Source organism: Apodemus sylvaticus, chromosome 5, assembly GCF_947179515.1.
Source record: "Apodemus sylvaticus chromosome 5, mApoSyl1.1, whole genome shotgun sequence".
Lineage (NCBI taxonomy): Eukaryota > Metazoa > Chordata > Mammalia > Rodentia > Muridae > Apodemus > Apodemus sylvaticus.
The window spans coordinates 49,504,451-49,525,314 of record NC_067476.1 but is presented as its reverse complement, the minus strand read 5'-3'; the positions used below and the strand labels follow the sequence as shown (position 1 = coordinate 49,525,314).

The window sequence follows — 20,864 nt, the reverse complement described above, 5'->3', positions numbered from 1 at the left end:
CAGTAATGATCCTTCAGCTGATCCCAGAAGAAATTATACCATGAAAATGGGAAGTCATTGACCCCTCAGCTAAAGATGAACAGGTCATAAAAGCAAAGTTAGTAATAGTGCAAGATATGTAACGTCTTCAACCGAGTAAGTGATACAAGCATATTTCACAATTCATTTGTGGGATGTTATGACATCACGAATGTTATAGCTACTTTAATTTGCAGTGTTCTTTGAGTTATTCATTCTGTGAGCATTTACCCAGCATTTTCTATGTGCCAGATCCATCCAAAGCATGGTGGACCACCACCACCACCACCACCACCACCACCACCACCTCCACCACCACCTCCACCACCACCAACCAACACTTTTCATTTGCTGTGGTGCTGGAAATCACTTCTTAGAAGATTTTTTTAAAAAATAAAATAAAATGTTGCAGCTGAAGATTCTTGATGGAACAGGCACCAGCTTTAACAATCAAAAGTACCAGGAGTTCATTCCATGAAAGTTTATCATTCAAAAATCCACTGTTTATTACAAACGGGGGAACCAGGAGAGCTTGTGCATAATTGATAGGAATGACCTAATACATGTCATTCTGAGCAAGATAAAGAAGCGACAGGATGGTTTTAAGTCTTCTTTCTCTTTGATGGATGGACAGCTAGCATAGCTTTGAATTTTGTTTAAAAATACTGAATGTGATAACGAATGTTAAGGTGTTATATGGATTTTGAAAGATAGTATCGAAAGTATTAATGATATCACGACCTACCAATTGTTTCTGCAACTTAGATCTAATTTTGCACATCGGAAAAGTTAAAGTATTGTAGGTATGAGATCTGATTATGAAGTTCTTTCTTCTTATCGATCTAATTGCTTCTAAAAAGCTTTAGACATTGGTGCTGGTGAGATAGCTCTTTCTGCTAAGCACAATGAGCTGAGTTTGATTCCCAAGACCCAAAAGGGAGGAGGTAACTGATTCAGACAGGTCCTGCTTTCACCTTCACCCCTGCGGTGCAGCATACAAGCAGCCCGTAATAAACAAAAAATGTAATGAAGATAATTACCCACCAAAGGTGTCAGTAGCTGAAGTTAGCTTTGGCTGTTCACTTTGTAGAAATGCTTTCACTGAGCAAAATGGTTCTTTTATTCTGTGCCTATGAGAAGAAAGAGGGATTTATAAATAAAAGTTCAGAGGAGAAATGATTTGGTAAAATTAAAAGTTAAATGATACACAATTCCAATGGAAAACTCTGAGTAAAATCCCTGTGTGTCATAGCTTCGGTTGTCAACTTTAACTACCTGGAAAAGGACCCTCAGTTGAGAAATTACCTTCATCAGACTGGCCTGTGGGCATGTGTGTAGGGCATGGTTTTAATCTATGGTTTTAATTGCTAATTGACATCAGAGGGCACCGCCCACTGTGGGTGGTGCCATCCCTAGACAGATGGTCCTGGGCTGTAGAAGAAAGCAAGCTAAGTAAGTCTAGGGAACAAGCCAATGGAGAACTAGCAGTTCCTCTGTGGTATCTGCTTCATTTCTTTAGGTTCCTGTCTCAGCTTTCCTCAATAAATAGACTGTTATTTATAAGCTGAGCAAACTCTTTCCTTTTGAGATTGATTTTGGTCATGGTGTTTGTCACAACAACAAGAAATCAAACTATAACACACTAGTAACTGTCTTAGTTACTTTTCTACTGCCAGGAAGTGGCAACATGATTGAGGCAACTTATAGAAGACAGAGTTTATTGGAGGATTTCAGTTTCAGAGACTGAGTCCATGACTGTCATGGTAGGGAGCATGACAGAGGTAGGCACTAGAGCAGTAGCTAAACAATTGCATCTTATTCTTCAAGCATGAGAGAGAGAGAGAGAGAGAGAGAGAGAGAGAGAGAGAGAGAGAGAGAATTAACTGTGAAATAGCAAGGGCTTTTGAAACCTCAAAGCCAACTCCCAGTGACATACCTCCTCCAATAAGACCACACCTCCTAATCCTTCCTAAACAGTTCCACCAGTGTTGGCAGCATTCAGATATATGAGACTATAGGGCTCATTTCAAGTTTTTAAGTTTCCTGGGGATTCAACCATGAGGCCACCTATCATGTATTTTCAGCCTGCCATCCACATGTTATAAGTAGCCAAAGGAAGCTATGAACATGGACCAACAAAATTTCTAAACTTACTTAAAATATTGAGAATTTGAGGGGCACTTCTTTGTTTTGTAACTTGATCATATAGACTTTGAAGTTGGCAACATTGGTCAAACATACCTGCTAGATCTTCCATGAGGATTTTGTCATTTCATGGTTTTTAAACTTTTTACCATGCATGTGTAGACATAGCATACTGTGCATCTCTAATGATATAATCATCATTAATTATAAGTTATAATCCTCTTATTCTCAACTTCTTGCTATAATGCTCTGCTTACACCTTGCCTAGATAAGTACTACATCTTTGTTAAGACTCTCTTTAGTGAGAGTCTCCACCCCCTGCCTCTGTGTGTGTGTGTGTGTGTCTTATGTGTAAATGTGTGTTCTTGGTTGTATTTCTACACAGCAATTATGAAAACTGAGCACTCTTGAGTTTTTCTTGACTTCAATGTTTTAAGACACTAAAGTAATTAGCAATCAAATTAATCTAGCACATTTTATGGTGCACCAAATTATCATGACTGCATTGGGTGTAAATGAGAAGCAGCTCACATGTAATTAGTATCACTTGTGTACAGATAAAAACTTGCTTTCTGGTCTATTAGGGAAAGATGAAGAGGAACTGAATGAGGGGGAAATCTTGGGTTTTTATTTACATTTCAGGTTTCAATAATAAAGGATAGTGGCAGTAATAGAAAACAGTATTCCCTCGGTGCATATAAGGCATCAGGCTCTGAGAGAGGTGTTTAATGTAATTACCATAAATAATATGCATTACTTAATTCTGTGATTAGTGCCATGGTTCTACTTCTACAAAAATGAAAGGCAACCATGAGGCTAATATGTGCTAGGAGGCATCAAGTATGACTTGAGCTTAGGTCTCAGTGACTTAGGACTGTCCTATTAGGCAGCTCTCCTGCCTCCAGATCTATGTGGTAAGAGATACCACATAGATAACTCCCTTCAAGGGTGCCTCATTCTTTAGTTTCTTCTTACCTTCCTGTGCACAGGGATAAAGCTATAGTTTTATGGTGAGAATGTCTTGCCTGGAATGTGTGCCATCTACTGCAATCATTTTGGACATGAGTCTCTCTTCTCTCACTCCTGCCTTCTCTAAGACCCTCCATAGAGAAAATTGCCTGAGGCAATAGCTTTTATATGAAGCCAGGCTAAGCCAAGGTTTGATCCCTGGTTTTCAACTGAAGACTCCAATGACTCAGTAAAAGAGTCACTGGTGCAAATGTATTCCTTATCCATTTTTTCCCATAAATATACTTGTATTGGGACATAGCCATGGTCACTTATTTACACATTGCTACACTTGCTTATGCACCATGTGGTCTGTGTTCACATGGATTTAGAACCCGTGTGGCCTGAACTATTTACTAGTGGGCTTTTATAGAATGTGTTTACTGGGCTCAGATCTAGGGCACAAGAAGACTTGCTTTGCTGAGGTAGGGGGTCGCTGGAGAGGGTAGTCTTAAAAAAGCTTAGCCAAGAACTGTTATCTGACTGTTGACAGTGATCACTCAGTTCTTCTACTCTGTAGAAGGGAAAAAGGGTATTTTGAAGTATAACTATGGAGAAATGCTTTACAAAGTGAAAAAAATTATATATTTCTGAAAAGCCCTTAAATTACTTAACTTTAAAAATATTTCTGAGAAATCTTAAGAATTAATAAGGACACTCCAAATGGTAAATATCATTATCGACGAACTGAAAAAAATGTATGCAAACTATGGATTGTTTTTTGTTTTGTATTTTTGCTTTTCAGATTTTCCTCTGTGTCATAATAGCAGCTATGAATATTGGCCATGCGTCTTCTTGCTTGGAAATCTTCTCCACTGGGTGTTCAGCAGCTACCAATATTTTTCAAACAATAGACAGGGTACGTAAAGGTCAAAAGCAATAGTAAATGGGCCATGTGTTTGGATGGGTTCCCATAGCTGGGACGCTTTAGGTCCCTGCTGTCATACTTACTGGGAGATGCTCATAAAAAGGAAGCAGTTTCTTTAAGTCAGGGTCTCACCATGTTGTCCTGGCTGGTCTGGTACTTGCTACATAGACCTGGCCCTGAGATCCACCTGCCTCTCTGGCTTGTGTGTGTGTGTGTGTGTGTGTGTCAGGATTAAAGGCATTGCCACACACAGCAAGAATAAACATTTAAAGATAACATCAGACAGTACTAAATCCAATAAAAGAGATAAAATAGGACTACATGTCATGACTGGCTAGTGGGAGGAGTCTTTAATGGGGGGACATGGGAAGTAATAACAAAAAAAGGAATTCCTGGTTGAGAAACATCTTGGTTGGGAAAGAGCTTGGTGGACTCAAGTTGTTAAGAAAGTCCAATGAACAAAGTCACCGAGGGCAAAGGGTGGAGGAATGGGAAGAGTCTTATGATCATGCCTGGGAGCCTGGGTGCTTCTGACAGGAAGTCTCTTTAAATTTATAAAGGACCTTGGAATCCCTGGGTGGATTTTGTTGGTTAATTTAAGGACATACATTGACAATCCCAGCAGGGAACCACAGACCAAGAACAGAGCCATGGGTCTCCTGAACTCTGAGTGGGTTTTGTTGTTTTTTGGTTTTGTTTGTTTGTTTGTTTGTTTGCTACAATGAGATTGTTAACTACGTGAGGAAACTTTTGTGTTGTCAGTTCCACCACCTGGAATATGTTGATATTTTCCCTTTGAAAAAGATTTGTTTTATTTTTGTTTTTTATTGTGTGTTTGTATGTGTCTGTCTGTCTGTCTGTGCATGTGAGTGCAGGTCAGAAATGTTAGACTCCATGAGCCTCCCACTGTGGGAGCTGGGGACTGAATTTGGGTCCTCCGAAGAGCAATGATGACTGAGCCATCTCTCCAGCCCTTAGATCTTCTTCTTTTCTCTTTTAAAATTATGTATTTATTTTATGTATATGATTACACTATAGCTGTCTTCAGACACTCCAAAAGAAGGCATCAGATCCCATTACAGATGGTTGTGAGCCACCATGTGGTTGCTGGGAATTGAACTCAGGACCTCTAACCACTGGGCAATCTCTCCAACCCCTTTGAACTTTGTTAATGTTACCGTCTTCTTAGGACTGCCACACTCTCAAATCAGGTGATACCTGCAAAGCTTCCGTGAAAACAACTGAGAATTAAGGCATTTCCATTGTATTTTATTATCCTTATTAAATACTTGAGAAAAAGAAAATAGACTCCAGGGTATCCTCTGATGGGGCTATGGTCATGAATTCCCATTATTGGTGTGGACAATGGACAAAGTTGAACCTGGAGTGTCCTAAGAGGCAGAGGTGGCCCACATCTGGTTAGCCAGAATGGTTGTTTTAGATCAGTCTCATTAGTAACATCAGCGTGAGGTCAGGGTACAGTTGGAAGGTGGTGATATGGGACAATTTGTGGACACTTGAGATTACTTGTCATCTGCATTGCCTGCCAAATGCAGAGTGCCACTAGCCCCAGCCTACCTGGCCAGCTATATTACCCTGAGCAGGATACACTCTCAGAGGTTCCTCCCTGTCTAACTAGAACATAGCAACAATGTAAATGCAAAAGGTACATTAAAATACTTTGTACTTTGCCTCCGCCATCTCAATAATATAATACATTGCAATAAAAACTAACTATATTAATATTGTATATTATGTATCAATAAATAATGGTTTTATAATATTACATAATATCTGCAATCTATAAGCTTATGGTAATAAGGTAATAAAATAACAAATAATGTAATCATGTAATTAAATAGATAAAACTCCCTGCTATTGTATCAAAGTCACATTCAATAAAAATATATAGTAATATACTAATAACCCAGGAACCTCAACAGTAAGTAGTAACTGGTATCATTCTTGTAAATATGGAGTATTGAAGCGGTTTATCTTTACACATCTCTGCAACATTTTGCCTAGAAAGGAATGCTTTAAAATGTTTTTATTAGATTTATTCATATTACTTTTTGTGTATTTTGCCTGCGTGTATGTATGTGTACTACATGCATCCTTGGTACCTGTGGAAGTCAAAAGAGAAAGAGAATATGAGAAGCCTTGGCAACAAAGTTATGAATGATTGTGAACCAACTACCATGGGAGAGCTGGGAATTGAACCAGGGTCCTCTGCAGGAGTAGCAAGTGCTCTTAACTACTGAGCTGTCTCTCCAGCCCTAGTTTTACTTTGTGGGTTAACTAATATCAAGATGGATACAACCTTCACATGGCACACGTTGTCACAAGTACAATATCTTTGTATTGCACTCCAGCAACCCGTCATCGACTGCATGTCAGGAGATGGCTACAAGCTAGACCGAATCAGGGGTGAAATTGAGTTCCACAATGTGACCTTCCATTATCCTTCTCGACCAGAAGTGACGGTGAGTGTCTACCTTTGGCCTGATGCCTTTTACCCTTGAGTAGCTCATTTCCAGATCCACACACTGTTTTCCAAGTGCTGACTCAGTTTTCCAGAACAGAAGACAGTAATGTGTTTCTCTGGAAGTGCCCTTTGGTACTGTGCCAACTTAGGGACACGGTGCATTTCTTCGTGATGAGTATAATGTGCAAATCTCTCTGGGTGAAACTCGGTGTGGCACGAGGCTCGGGCTGAGTCAATGATCCTCTGTTGAAATGAGCACCAGGTCCTGCCATTCTGGGTATGTGGTAAGGCAATCAAAACAAGCGAGGAGCACAGCTTTCAATCACGGCCTCCTTGGAAATCCCAGAAGGTGGGGCAGATTGAGGGAGGGAGTGTGACCAGCAGAGCTAGCAGCTGTGACCAGCCTTGCATTTGTCCTTACAGGAAGGCTACATGGTGCTGTTGCTCTGTGCATCCTGTGCTCAGTGACTGTCCAGGGCTCACAGTGAGGGGAATGCACTGTTTTCTAGCATCTATGGGTACATTAGAGGCAATGCCACTCTAATGGAAACTCCAATCAGTTCTCTGGAATGAACTGGCTTTGAAATAATGCTTGTATTATTCATCCAGAACTTAGCATCTCTGGTTTCCTTTTATTAATAGTATTTCCATTATACTCACAAAACTAAATCCTAATTTCACCTGCTAACATCTAGTCCATGCCCTGAGTTTTAGACCTAGAAACACAGCACACACACTTAGTAGGCAAACTTATCCAAATAATAAACTCACATACCATTCAAACATATCATCTTCAAATTTTATTTCTGACCCTTAGTCCATGGATTATTACACTTGTGACTTACAGGAACTTCTTATTTAACTAATTGGGATTGACTCCTTGAGGTATCCTAGTATGTGAGATGTATTTTAAGTTAGCTTTTGAGGTATAAATTTAAAGATGACCCTTGGTATTTACCAGCGTTATTACATTATCATTTTTATTGTTGGGCACAGCTATTAAGGAATGGGCTAACGGCAAAGCCTCGTTCCAGACAGTCTTCTTTTGTTGTTGATGGGTATATATGGGGCATAAGTAAGCCTGCATACATATTGGTGCTTATGCAGGAGGCATGGGTACAGGAAACAAATCCCCCGAAGCATCCTATGTATGGCCTCATTGCTTGGTTAAGTGCACAGTGCCATATGAACTTTTTAAAAAGTGTTCTTTTCTCCCCAGATTTTAAATAACCTCAGCATGGTCATTAAGCCGGGGGAAACAACGGCTCTGGTGGGATCCAGTGGGGCTGGCAAGAGCACAGCACTGCACCTCATTCAGAGATTCTATGACCCCTGTGAAGGCATGGTGTGTATCTTCCAGAAACTTCCCAACATGGAGGGGCAAGGGAAAACAATGGTGGTATTGCCAAATCGATTTCTTAAAAATATATAGCATTTAACATTTTCCTTCCTTCCTTTCTTTTCTTTCTTCCTTCCTTCCTTTTTTGTTCACATTTGTAGTTTTAACTGCTTTGAGCAGCAAAGTGTTATTTGATGAACCAGATTTCAAAGCAAGATTTACTAAAAAGCATGCATATACGATACATACAAGATAAAAGCTATTTCTTACTTTGTTGTATCTTTTGAAGTTCTGGGGTTTTTTTGTTTTTTGTTTTTTGTTTTGTTTTGTTTTTTTCACAAGCCAAAAGGCAGTAAACATATTCAGAGTCTGGTGAACAACTGGTTACTCTCCTGAGAAACTAAAAATGTGCCCATTCTGAGACTAACAGTGAGAAATTAGGTGACTTTTACACTACAATGTAATTGTGTTTCTACAATAATTTCTGTGCAGCTAAACTCAAATTCAATCACACACTGACATCCTTGTACAACAGGCACTCTTTCATGGAAATTGTTTCTATTATGGTAGTCTTCGACTTATTATTCTCCCCAGTGGCCAAGTGTCACCTAACTTTATGATTCCAAGCTTGAAGGACACTAAGCTGTGCGATGCTCTCCTGTTCTCTAGGTGACTCTGGATGGCCATGACATTCGCTCTCTTAACATCCGGTGGCTGAGAGATCAAATCGGGATCGTGGAACAGGAACCTGTTCTGTTCTCCACCACTATTGCAGAAAACATCCGTTTTGGCAGAGAAGATGCAACAATGGAAGACATAGTCCAAGCTGCAAAGGATGCCAACGCATACAACTTCATTATGGCCCTGCCACAGGTACCCTACCTACAGTCCAGGGGAGTGCAGAAGTCATCAAAGGAAGAATTAATTCTTTTCATTTGAATCCCCAGTCCTTAAATTCTTAATGGCACGCTCTGGATTCATGCCTAGAAATGACCTATGCTTTTCCTTTCGTGTAAAAATACGTCTATAAGGTTGGCATCTCTGAAAGTGGAGTTCTTTCAGTAAAGGATAATTCTTTGGGTAAAAGTTGGACCTGTAAAAATTCACACAGGAGGAAAAAAAGTTAGAAGGGGGTATGGAATCACTGTTTGAAGCCATCAAATTTGTCTTCCTCGTGATTTCTAGCAATTCGACACCCTTGTTGGAGAAGGAGGCAGCCAGATGAGTGGTGGGCAGAAGCAGAGGGTAGCCATCGCCCGAGCGCTCTTACGGGACCCCAAGATCCTGCTGCTGGACATGGCAACCTCAGCACTGGACAACGAGAGTGAAGCCAGAGTACAGGGAGCGCTGAATAAGGTCTGTGAAGAGTCAATTCATTTTCACAGCCCCTTCGAGAGTTTATAAAACATTGGTCAATTACCATTTATTTGGTGTTGAATAGGACATAGTTGTAATTTACTCACCAAAGATGCAACATAAAATGAAAATTCATATGAAGTGCAACATGATTTATCCTCATTTTATTAAACTACTGATTAATTACCACAATAAGGGCAGTCTATGATGTGATTTATGGCTACAAGAAACTGTTGGCTAGTTCTGATGTGTGCACAGCCTGTGTAAGGGTATTTCTAGGGTCCAAAGCTGACTTCCTTGTGGACTCCGGGATAGCATGAAGATTGGAATTGGCTCTGTCCTATAGTCTTGTTTAAAGGTACATCTTGTCTTCTTACAGATGCAACATAGGCACACAATCATCTCAGTTGCCCATCGCCTATCAACAGTCAGATCTGCAGATGTGATCATTGGTTTTGAGCATGGAACGGCTGTGGAAAGAGGCACCCATGAAGAGCTGTTAGAAAGAAAAGGTGTCTACTTCATGCTTGTGACCCTGCAAAGCCAAGGAGACAATACTCACAAAGAAACAGGCATAAAGGGCAAGTACCACTTTCTCTTTGTCCTGTATATTATACTAGATAATTAACATTTATGCTGCTGACTACTACTGGGGGCCTCAGACCAGCCCTTGTACGCTGCCTGGTTGGTGGCTTAGTCTCTAGGAGCTCCCTGGAGTCCGGGTTAGTTGAGATTACTGGTCTTCCTATGCGGTCACCCTCCCCTTTAGCTTTTTCAATCCTTTCCCTAATTCAACCATCGGGGTCCCAGGCTTCAGTTCAATACTTGGGTGTAGGTATCTGCATCTGTCTCAGTCAGCTGCTGGTAGGGCCTCTCAGAGGGCAGCCATGCCAGGTTTCTATCTGTAAGCACATTATAGCATCAGTAATAGTGTCAGGCCTTGGTGCCCCGCCATCAGATAAATCCCAAGTTGGGCTGGTTATTGGACTGCCTTTCCTTCAGTCTCTTCTCCATTTTGTCCCTGCAGTTCTTTTAGACAGGAACAATTCTGGGTCAGAAATTTTGACTGTGGGTTAGTAACCCTGTCCCTCTACTTGAGGCCCTGTCTCTCTACTGGAGGAGGACTCTTCAAGTTTCCCCATTGTTGGGCATTTTACCTAAGGTCATCCCCTTTGAGTCCTGACAGTCTCTCACCTCCCAGGTCTCTGGTACTTTCTAGAGGGTCCCTCTACTTCTCTCCCTCCCCCAGGCTGCATATTTACATTCATTCTCCTGGCCCTGTGGGCCTCTTTCCTAACCCAGACCCAAAGGGACATACATGGTATATACTTAGTAATAAGTGGATATTAGCCAAGAAGTACAGAAAACCTAGGATCCAGCCCAGAGACCTTAAGAAGAGTAACAAACAGAAAGATCCAAGTGAGGATGCTTCAGTTGCACTTAGAAGGGGGAAGAGGGAGGGAGTGATCTGGGTGGGAGAGGGGAGGGGGGAGAAGGGGGAACAGGATCAGGTATGGGAGGTACCGAGCTGGGGAAACAGGAGAGAAGCCCAGAAGGCTAGAAGAATGAATGGAAATCATTATTATTTTTTTTTAAAAAAAAACAACTTCATACTAAAAGAGTCTTATGCCTATGAGAAAACAGCCAGCACCCATTTCACACAAGTCAATCTTACTGAGTGTTTTGATTTTATTTTTGGAGAATGTGTTGGACAAATTTCAAGTTTTTATTATCTTATTTTATTGCAATAAGTTAACAAGATGTCTGGGTATCCAATGCAGTAATTACCTTCTAGGCAAACAAAATTATTCTATGTAAATAAGGCCATGCTTATTGTGTGTTCTAAGGAATGGCTCATGTGTTAAATAGGAAAAGACGCAGCTGAAGACGGCACATTTGAGAGGAACTTTTCCAGAGGCAGCTATCGGGAGAGTTTAAGGTAAGTAGAAACCATGTGATTTTGAAGGGTTTTTTTTGATATTTTTGGGAGCCTTCTACACGTGTGGTGCTTTGGTAACATCTCAGCTCCAAGAAGGAAACCCTATGGCAGACTCCAGGTCCTATGATATAAGAGTATGCCAATTTGTTTAACTTGGTCTTTTCAATCTGTTGAGAGAGGGCCATGCTGGTGGGCTCTCCTATTATTGAGCTAAGGATAGAGATTTTATTTTATTTGTTTTAATTTTAATTTTATGTGTATGGGTGTTTTGCCTGTATATATTTCTGTGCACCAGGTGTGTGCTAGGTGATTACAGAGGCCAGAAGTGGAAATTGGATTCCCTGAGACTGGAGTTACAGATGGTTGTGAACCACTATGTGGATGCTGGGAATTAAAACCTGGAGGGCAGCCAAGGCTCTTACCCACTAAGCCAGTTCTCAAGCTATGTTTCCCTGTGTTAACTTGGTACTGTGATGCATACCTATATCCTTGGAAGGCTGAGGTAGCAAAGATTACACAATCAGAGCTAGCTTAGACTACAACGTGAGACCCTGTCTCAGGAGAAAACATAAACAATTACAACAAACTGCCAGGTACCTACTCTTTCCCCACCAAACTTAACCAGTTTGAAACACTCCTATATGGAAGCCATCTTCATCTGTTTATCTCTGTTCTTTATCCTTACTCAGAGGTAATTAAATTACTAACACTGCTGCTCCCAGAGTGATGTGTTTGGACTCAAATCATTTAGCTGGCTGGAATAAAATGGATGTTTAGGTTTTTAAAGAGGACACCCTCTAATGAGATATTTATTTTCCTGAGCTCACATCTATAAATACTCACTTTCAAAACATATTTTGGAGTGTGCTGTTAGTGAGACTGTAAATCATCATTTATGTTGGCTTAAGAATTTCACTAAACAATTTTCTGGTGTTAAAAGTTATGTATTAGAAAATCTGTCCAGAAATATGTATCTGTGTTCATAAAAATATTAAGATGTTTTCTACAGATGTTTTCTGGCAGAAAACTAGTCAAAACTGTAATAAGTTACAGTTGATACATCTCTTTGCCATTGGTCTTATCATTTCTAAGACATTAAATATAAGACTCAATGCAAAGACTCAGTATAGGACTAGCTCATTCAAGATGGCTACTCGTTTTCTGAAGGAAGTTAATTAAGGTTGCTTAAAATAGAACATTCTGATAACTTCACATAGTCAAAATGAGTTCATTTATTGTTAATTTTCAAAGAATGATTTACTAAAAAGTATTTTCATCTATTTCAAATAGACTGTTTTACACTAATGTATTTTATCTTTATAGGTCTAGATTCTCAGAGTTGGTTGTTTTGTTTTGTTTTCAGAAAAAAATCTACTGAAGAAAAAGAAAAAAATTTAAGAAGTGTTAGTTTTCTTGAGCTGGAAAACAAAGCAGTAGCTTTGAATTACTTTATGTAGTATATTGAGTAATTAGTAAGCATATAGCGTATAGTAGAAGATATAGAAATTACTAGAATTATAGACAAGTGGAACTATGTCTGATCCTGGCAGCATGTTTAGTCAGGAGTAAAATACATGAATCACACTTAAGATGACTTCTTTTTTTTTATTTGATGTATTTTTTTATTTACATTTCAAATGATTTCCCCTTTTCTTGCCCTCCCCCCCCCAACTCCCCGAAAGTCCCATAAGCCCTCTTCCCTCCCCCTGTTCTCCTATCCACCCCTTCCCACTTCCCTGTTCTGGTTTTGCTCTACACTGCTACACTGAGTCTTTCCAGAACCAGGCCACTCCTCCATTCTTCTTGTACATCATTTGATGTGTGGATTATGTTTTGGGTATTCCAGTTTTCTAGGCTAATATCCACTTATTAGTGAGTGTATACCATGATTAATCTTTTGAGACTGGGTTACCCCACTTAGTATGATGTTCTCCAGCTCCATCCATTTGTCTAAGAATTTCATGAATTCATTGTTTCTAATGGCTGAATGAGGGATACCTGGGTTCTTTCCAGGTTCTGGCTATTATAAATAGGGCTGCTATGAACATAGCGGAACTTGTATCCTTATTACCTGCTGGGGATTCCTCTGGGTATATGCCCAGGAGTGGTATAGCAGGATCCTCTGGAAGTGACGTGCCCAGTTTTCTGAGGAACTGCCAGACTGATTTCCAGAGTGGTTGTACCAATTTGCAACCCCACCAACAGTGGAGGAGTGTTCCTCTTTCTCTACATCCTCACCAACACCTGCTGTCTCCTGAATTTTTAATCTTAGCCATTCTGACTGGTGTAAGGTGAAATCTCAGGGTTGTTTTGATTTGCATTTCTCTAATGACTAATGAAGTTGAGCATTTTATAAGATGCTTCTCATCCATCTGAAGTTCTTTGGGTGAAAATTCTTTGTTTAGCTCTGTACCCCATTTTTTAATAGGGTTATTTGGCTTTCTGTGGTCTAACTTCTTGAGTTCTTTGTATATATTGGATATTAGCCCTCTATCTGATGTAGGTTTGGTGAAGATCTTTTCCCAATTTGTTGGTTGCCAATTTGTCCTTTTGATGGTGTCCTTTGCCTTACAGAAACTTTGTAATTTTATGAGGTCCCATTTGTCAATTCTTGATCTTCTTAAACACAGAAATGACTGGGGACCTCTCTCTGTCTTTGGGTTAGAATAACATCTATCTTATGGTCATGTCAGCAAACAAATAAGTGTTTTATTTATTTTTAAGAACAAAATTCTGACTATTCAAAGTAGTTCAGGATGAGGAAAAAATAACCATTTTCCCACAAGTGTCTCTTATCTGGCTACATCTCCCACAAGTTCTACATGTTAATGACTAGGACTAAAAACAAAGAAAAATCCAGAAAGACAATCTGCCCTCAAAAAGTAGCTATTAACATCCTGCAGAGAAGGATTTATAAGCTTGAGTAAGGAGTTCTATTAAAAATATCTCATTGTATGGTCTGACAGGATTTTTTCCTAGAGGATGACTAAATGAAATGTTAATTTGTATCTTGCTTCTAGGGCTGTAGTTTTTCTGATAGCTGAGCCTTTCTTAAACAACATATTTTAGGTTCAAAAACAAGTTAGTTGGCAACAGAAAATAATTTTCTAAATAATAATGTTGGGAAAAGAGAGAAAGAACATTTATTCACCTAAAATTAGCTGTTTTTCTTTGCAGTAAAAAGTGGTATACAACTTTTGACTAAGTGAGGATTTCTTGAAGACAATGTTGCATCAGTGTTCTGATCAGGAGTGTGATGGAATCTTACTATAGTGTTTCTGATAAACCACACTGAGGAGTAGCTGGGAGGCAGAGCCCTTGCCCAATACATTAACTGCACATGGTCTCATAAGAGTTGATTCTAGAGAGGTGGAAGCCTTTGAGGAATAGAAGAGAGGCAGATTTAAGAGGGACAAGATTGAAGGTAGTAGAAATCTGAAGAAACTCATAGGCAGATCTTCCTCTGTATAGAACTGGAAGTTGAATACTCAATTGAATATTGACATTTTCTCCTTTCTCATATATTCCTACTGTGGTGTCAATTGCTAGGAACTTGATTAGATCTATGATTTTGAGTCTCACTCATAACATATACCCTATGATATTCCGTAATAACTGCATGCTCTTCAGGTGACACAGCCTATTCTTCATAGTCTGGAGATGCTCCAGCATTCATTACCTAACCCAAAGAAATAACTCCATATGCATCATCTGCACATCACAGTGAGTGGGAATAAGTTCAATATCTCAGGTTAGGTTTGGGACAGAGAATCAGGTTTCAGGAGTGGTTTTGTGCTTGATCGCAATGAGACATGCCAAGAGATTGAATGTGAAAGATTAAAGAAGACATGTGACTTCTGCAAATGCATAATGTTGAACATAGGTGACTAAGAGGGAGGGCTTTCACCCAGTATGGGACGAGATTAGTGTAATGAATCTGACATGTTACTGATTTCTTGGGAAGTCTGGATGGTGACATACACCATCTTGACATTTGTTTTAGTCTAGTTTCTCCTGCATAATAAATAATAGGGGCATGAACTCATCTGCCTAGAATTGGAACAATTGATATGCTCCCTTCACTTCTACCATCTCACTCCTTATATTGTACTATGTCAAATTAAGTCTTCAAAACTCAGCTTTAACTATTCAATACTTCTGCTCAGCACCCACCAGACTTCTTTACACTAGCTTTGATTACATGCATTATTCTCCTGTAGGATTTGAACTCCTTGAGAAAGATGGCTAGTCTTTATGTTCCCAGTAGTACCTAACACTAAACTGCTATATGTGGTAGAAACTTACTAAACTGCAGCTGAATGAACAAAAATGCTTTAAGCTTAAGCTTAAATGCTTATCTCAATAAAATGATTGTTGATTCATTTCTGTGAGTAGTACGTAACCTGGAGATAAGCTTCATCCAACCTAACTTGGATGCTCCTTGGCCTGGTTGTCATGTGATCTACAAAACCTGAAAATCATCTCACAAGGCACCCTATTTTTCTTTCAAGAGAAATTTACCCAACTTACTCTGACCCAAGATAAACTTCATCAAACCAAAGTTGGAAGCTCCCTGCTGTGTTGTCACGTGATCCACCAAACATTTCTGTTGATTCAATGTGTGATGTAAACTAGGACACCAGTTGAGTCCCGTTGCAACCTGCTTGCTATCTATAGCCTGTTCTGTCTTGCTGTGTTTTCCAGGGCTTCCATCCGGCAACGCTCCAAGTCTCAGCTGTCTCTCCTGGCCCATGAACCTCCACTGGCTATATCTGATCACAAAGCCTCTTATGAAGACAGCAAGGTCAGATACCCCTTGTTCTGGAGTGGGGACAGGGCATGGGAGAAATCTTTCCCAGAGGTCTCATTTATCTTTAGGCATATGTGCTTCTTAGATATATAGTAATGGCTTACTAATTCAGACCAAATAGGAGAACATTAGGACCTGGTGAAAACTTTATAGTTTACACTCCCCCTCCCCCAAAGAACACAGAATCTTTTGATTATTTTGAAGAACATAAATTACATTAAACTGAATTCTTAAGGGCTACCTACCAATTTTAGGTGAATAACTATAATAAGCATAGGAAATATGATTCTTAGACATGCATAGCAAATTATCTGTTTGTATGGAAGGTAACTTTTTAAAGTTTTAAACGATACTGGAAGTCATATTTTTCTCATACTTTAAAATCTTCTCTTAGTTGGAGGATTTATTTGATAAGACTAGACCTTATACAAATTGCCACAAGTTTTAAGTTGCAAAGGTACACTACTATTCTGCTATTTGGGACATTATCTTTCTTATAAGGGAACATGTATCAAACCACAAGTATTTCCCAGCCTGGGTGTGCTAACTTTTGATCCACTACATGGTGTTCATTGGAACTCCTTCATGGGACTCTTAAGTTTGGAATCCATGATCTCTTCTCTTGTTATATTTTAGACTCCTTAGACTTCCTGGTCCTTCATATCTGTGTTGAGTCACCAGTGCCTGTATTAAGCAGGGCATCAAGAGGTTTTTGTTTGCTTATTTTAACTGGAATAAAAAATGGAGTTTCTGTGATTAAAATGAAGCTCACATTCTTCCATGTATCAAATCAAATAAGCCAAAGAATGCTTTAATTATAAGTACATCTATTATGCATGGTGTAATTTCAAAAGGTCCTCAATAAAATCCCAACTTGTGAATCCATTAAGACATCGTCACAAACACTGGCTCGAAAAGGAAGAATGTGGGACAAATTCTTGAATGATGCCCTTTAAGACCTTGGGAAAGATAGGTCATTGAGACTCTCTGTGTCTTGTTCTATTAACATTGAGAATAGAGGTCTCAATGTTTAATAAATTTATTTCCACAAATACCTCTTTCTCGTGATAAATCAGAATGAGGGAACACAAGATGTAAGGATGATTTCTACCTGCATCTTGACATTAGAGATGCATCTCCTCTTTGGGAGTCAGAATTAACAGCTTCATTTATGTTCATGACACTAGGAAGAAAGCAATTCAGAAAGATCATTTGACTGGTTGCCCAGTACAATTTTTTTTTTTTTTAAGATTTATTTATTTTTTATTTATATGAGTACAGCATAGCTTTCAGACACACCAGAAGAGGGCACCAGATCTCATTATATAGATGGTTGTGAGCCACCATGTGGTTGCTGGGAATTGAACTCAGGACCTCTGGAAGAGCAGTCAGTGCTCTTAGCCTCTGAACCTTCTCTTCAGCCCCCAGCACAGCTTTTAAAAGATGCCATTTTATATTTTCCCAATAAAGGAGATAAAAATGAAAAACAGAAAAAAAGGTGTTGAGAAGCTGATTGGTTGTTCAAGCTCCAAAAGGAAATGACCCACTATTTTCCCAATATTTCTTGTGTACAGTAACTCTATCAGAGTCCTTTCGAGCAAAAGAAAAAAATGAAAGGAAAACAATATAAAATTTGGCTGATGGAATTTCCATTTCTTGGGGGTTTTTTTTGTTTGTTTGTTTTGTTTTGTTTTTGTTTTTGTTTTTGTTTTTTTTGTCTTATAGAAGTTTTAACTAAAGAGCACTGTATGAGAGTGTGTGGCTTGGTTTTTGTTTTTCAAAGTATCTTAACAATTACAAGGTCAATCTGAATTCCTGCTCTTGCTCATTCTGATGTGTTTATCTTCTGTGGACTGGGGAATGCATGCTCTGGCTTTGTGGCGTTCCTAAAGTGTTTCCTTCCACAAAGCCATTACCTCCACCTTGTGGTCTCTCGGAGTATTTACAGAACATTTAGAAGGACTGGGGCTTGTTAGGAGTCTGGCCTTCTAATCTCTCGGTGGTATAATAAACATCAGCTGATGACAGAGCTAAGCTGGTTCTCCTTCGTCAAGCTGTCTGTATCTTTAGCTTCTGTAAGTGGGATCAGATGGCAAATATCCCATCCCGTTTAGTGTTAAGGAGCATCTACAAAATAGAGATTTCAGTCTCTAGTATTTATAAATCTTTCTTTCTTTCTTTCAAGGAGTTATTTATTTATTTTATGTATATAAATACACTGTCACTGTCTTTAGACACTCCAGAAGAGGGCATCAGATGCTATTACAGATGGTTGTGAGTCACCATGTGGTTGCTGGGAATTGAACTCAGGACCTTTGGAAGAGTAGTCAGTGCTCTTAGCCATTCGCTGAGGCATTGCTCCAGCCCCCATGAATCTTTTTAAGTAAACCTAAAAAAAAAAAAAAAAAAAAAAGATAGAATGTATATAAATCCAGTCAAGTTGCAATATATTAGAATCTTGTAGCTTCATCACCACTGACTTGTGGATTAAGTCCTGTCTTAGAGACAGGACAGAGACAGGATTCATAAAAATGGCTATCAGTGTTGGTGCATCTGGAAAAGCTTGACTATTTTGGCATAAATATTGTCTTATCATTAAATCTTAGAGTTATTATCCAGGCAGGAGACTCCTATTGCTAGAATACAGGAACAGGTATAAGAAAGTACAGGAAGAAGGAAACAAAATTCTGGTAGGAAGTTTGATTGCCCCCTGGCCCACACAAGAGATTAAAAAAAATACTAGAAAAACCCTGTCAAACACAGAATCATCTCTATAGTAGATAGGAGACTACTGTATTTTCTATTATGACTTTAGTTACACACATATACATATACATATATTTTTACATATATATGTATATAATACATATTTTATTTCTCTGCTGCTCATTTAAATATAACAAACAATTTTTATTGGAAAAGGTAATAAAACATATTATGATAAAATTCAAAATTTACATGGAAAATATTTCTGACAAAATTGAAGAAATATATAGAAAAACATATTAAAATTGACAATTTTCATGGAAAATTAAAGAGTAAAATGGTAGAGATAATAAGCATTGCTAAATTAATTGAAAAAGGAAGTAGAAACATGAAGATTTACATGGAAAACATTTCTGATAAAATTGTAGAAAAATATAGAATAACGTTAAAATTGAAGATTATCATGGAAAACCACAGATAAAATGGTAGGCATAAAAATATATCTAAGTTTATTGAAAGTGGAATTATAAACATTTTCTCATAAAATTGAAGATCTACAAGGAAAATATCTCTGATAAAATTGTAGAAAAATATAGAATCGCATGTTTTCTTTGTTTTGTTCTGTTTTGTTTTTTTTGTTGTTGTTGTTTTTTCGAGACAGGGTTTCTCTGTGTAGTCCTGGCTGTCCTGGAACTCACTCTGTAGACCAGGCTGGCCTCTAACTCAGAAATCTGCCTGCCTCTGCCTCCCAAGTGCTGGGATTACAGGCCTGCGCCACCACGCCCAGCTTAGAATAGCATGTTAAAATTGAAGATTATCATGGAAAATTACAGATAAAATGGTAGGCATAAAATAGTTCTAAGTTGATTGAAAGTGGAATTATAAACATTTCCTGATAAAATTGAAGATCTACAAGGAAAATATTTCTGATAAAATTGTAGAAAAATATAGAAAACATATTAAAATAAATTATTTAATTAATTAGTGGAAAATTATACAGATAAAATGGTAGGCATAAAATATTTCTAAGGTGATTGAAAGTGGAATTACAAACATTTTCTGATAAAATTGAAGATTTACATGGAAAATAATTCTGATAAAATTGAAGGAATATATAGAAAAACATGTTGAAATTGAAGATAATTGAAGATTATTATGGAAAATAATACAGATAAAATGGTAGACATAAAAACATTACTAAATTAATTGAAAGAGGAGTTACAAACATTTTCTAATAAAATTGAAGATTTACATGAAAAATATTTTTGTTAGTCTATTTTTTTTAATTGGGGAATTGAGTCCATTGATGTTAAGAGATATTAAGGAATAGTGATTGTTGCTTCCTGAGATTTTTGATGTTATTTTTATGTTTGTGTGGTTACTTTCTTTTGGGTTTGTTGGAAGAAGATTGCTTTCTTGCTTTTTCTAAGGTGTAGTTTCCCTCTTTGTGTTGGTGTTTTCTGTCTATTATCCTTTGTAGGGCTGGATTTGTGTGAAGATATTATGTAAATTTGGTTTTATCATGGAATATCTTGGTTTCTCCATCCATGATGATTGAGAGTTTTGCTGTTATGCCTGGGCTGACATTTGTGTTCTCTTAGACTCTGAATGAGATCTGCCCATGATTTCTAGCTTTCATCATCTAAGGTGAGAAGTCTGGTGTAATTCTGATAGGTCTGCCTTTATAAAAGTTACTTGACCTTTTTCCCTTACTGCTTTTGATATTCTTTCTTTGTTTAGTGAATTTGGCATTTTGATTATTATGTGCTGGGAGGACTTCCTGGTCTGGTCCAGTCTGTTTGGAGTTCTGTGGACTTCTTGTATATTCATATAGAAGAAGTTTTCTTCTATAATTTTGTTGAAGATATTTACTGCCCCTTTAAGGATTATATACCTATAATCCTTAGGTTTGGTCTTCTCATTGTGTCCTGTATTTCATGGATGTTTTGGGTTACAAGCGTTTTGCATTTTGCATTTTGCATTTTCTTTGACTGTTGAGTCAATATTTTCTATGGTATCTTCAGCACCTGAGAGTCTTCTATTTCTTGTATTCTGTTGCATCTATGACTCCTGAATTCTTTCCAAGGTTTTCTATCTCCAGGGTTGTCTCCCTTTGTGATTTCTTCATTGTTTATACTTCCATTTTTAGATCCTGGATGGTTTTGTTCAGTTCCTTCACTTGTTTGTTGG

The 20,864-nt window shown here is 38.3% G+C and overlaps 1 protein-coding gene across 1 annotated transcript in view; it reads left to right on the top strand.

Moving 5' to 3' along the window:
• Abcb11 (ATP binding cassette subfamily B member 11) overlaps positions 1-20,864 on the top strand; it is an 80,793-nt gene that overhangs the window by 24,714 nt on the left and 35,215 nt on the right. Inside the window, exons 11-18 of the mRNA XM_052181618.1 lie at positions 3,917-4,030; positions 6,412-6,522; positions 7,744-7,869; positions 8,533-8,736; positions 9,049-9,219; positions 9,599-9,800; positions 11,089-11,158; positions 15,863-15,962. Of these exons, the coding sequence (XP_052037578.1) occupies positions 3,917-4,030; positions 6,412-6,522; positions 7,744-7,869; positions 8,533-8,736; positions 9,049-9,219; positions 9,599-9,800; positions 11,089-11,158; positions 15,863-15,962 (1,098 nt within the window). The remainder of the gene's footprint in view (positions 1-3,916; positions 4,031-6,411; positions 6,523-7,743; positions 7,870-8,532; positions 8,737-9,048; positions 9,220-9,598; positions 9,801-11,088; positions 11,159-15,862; positions 15,963-20,864) is intronic.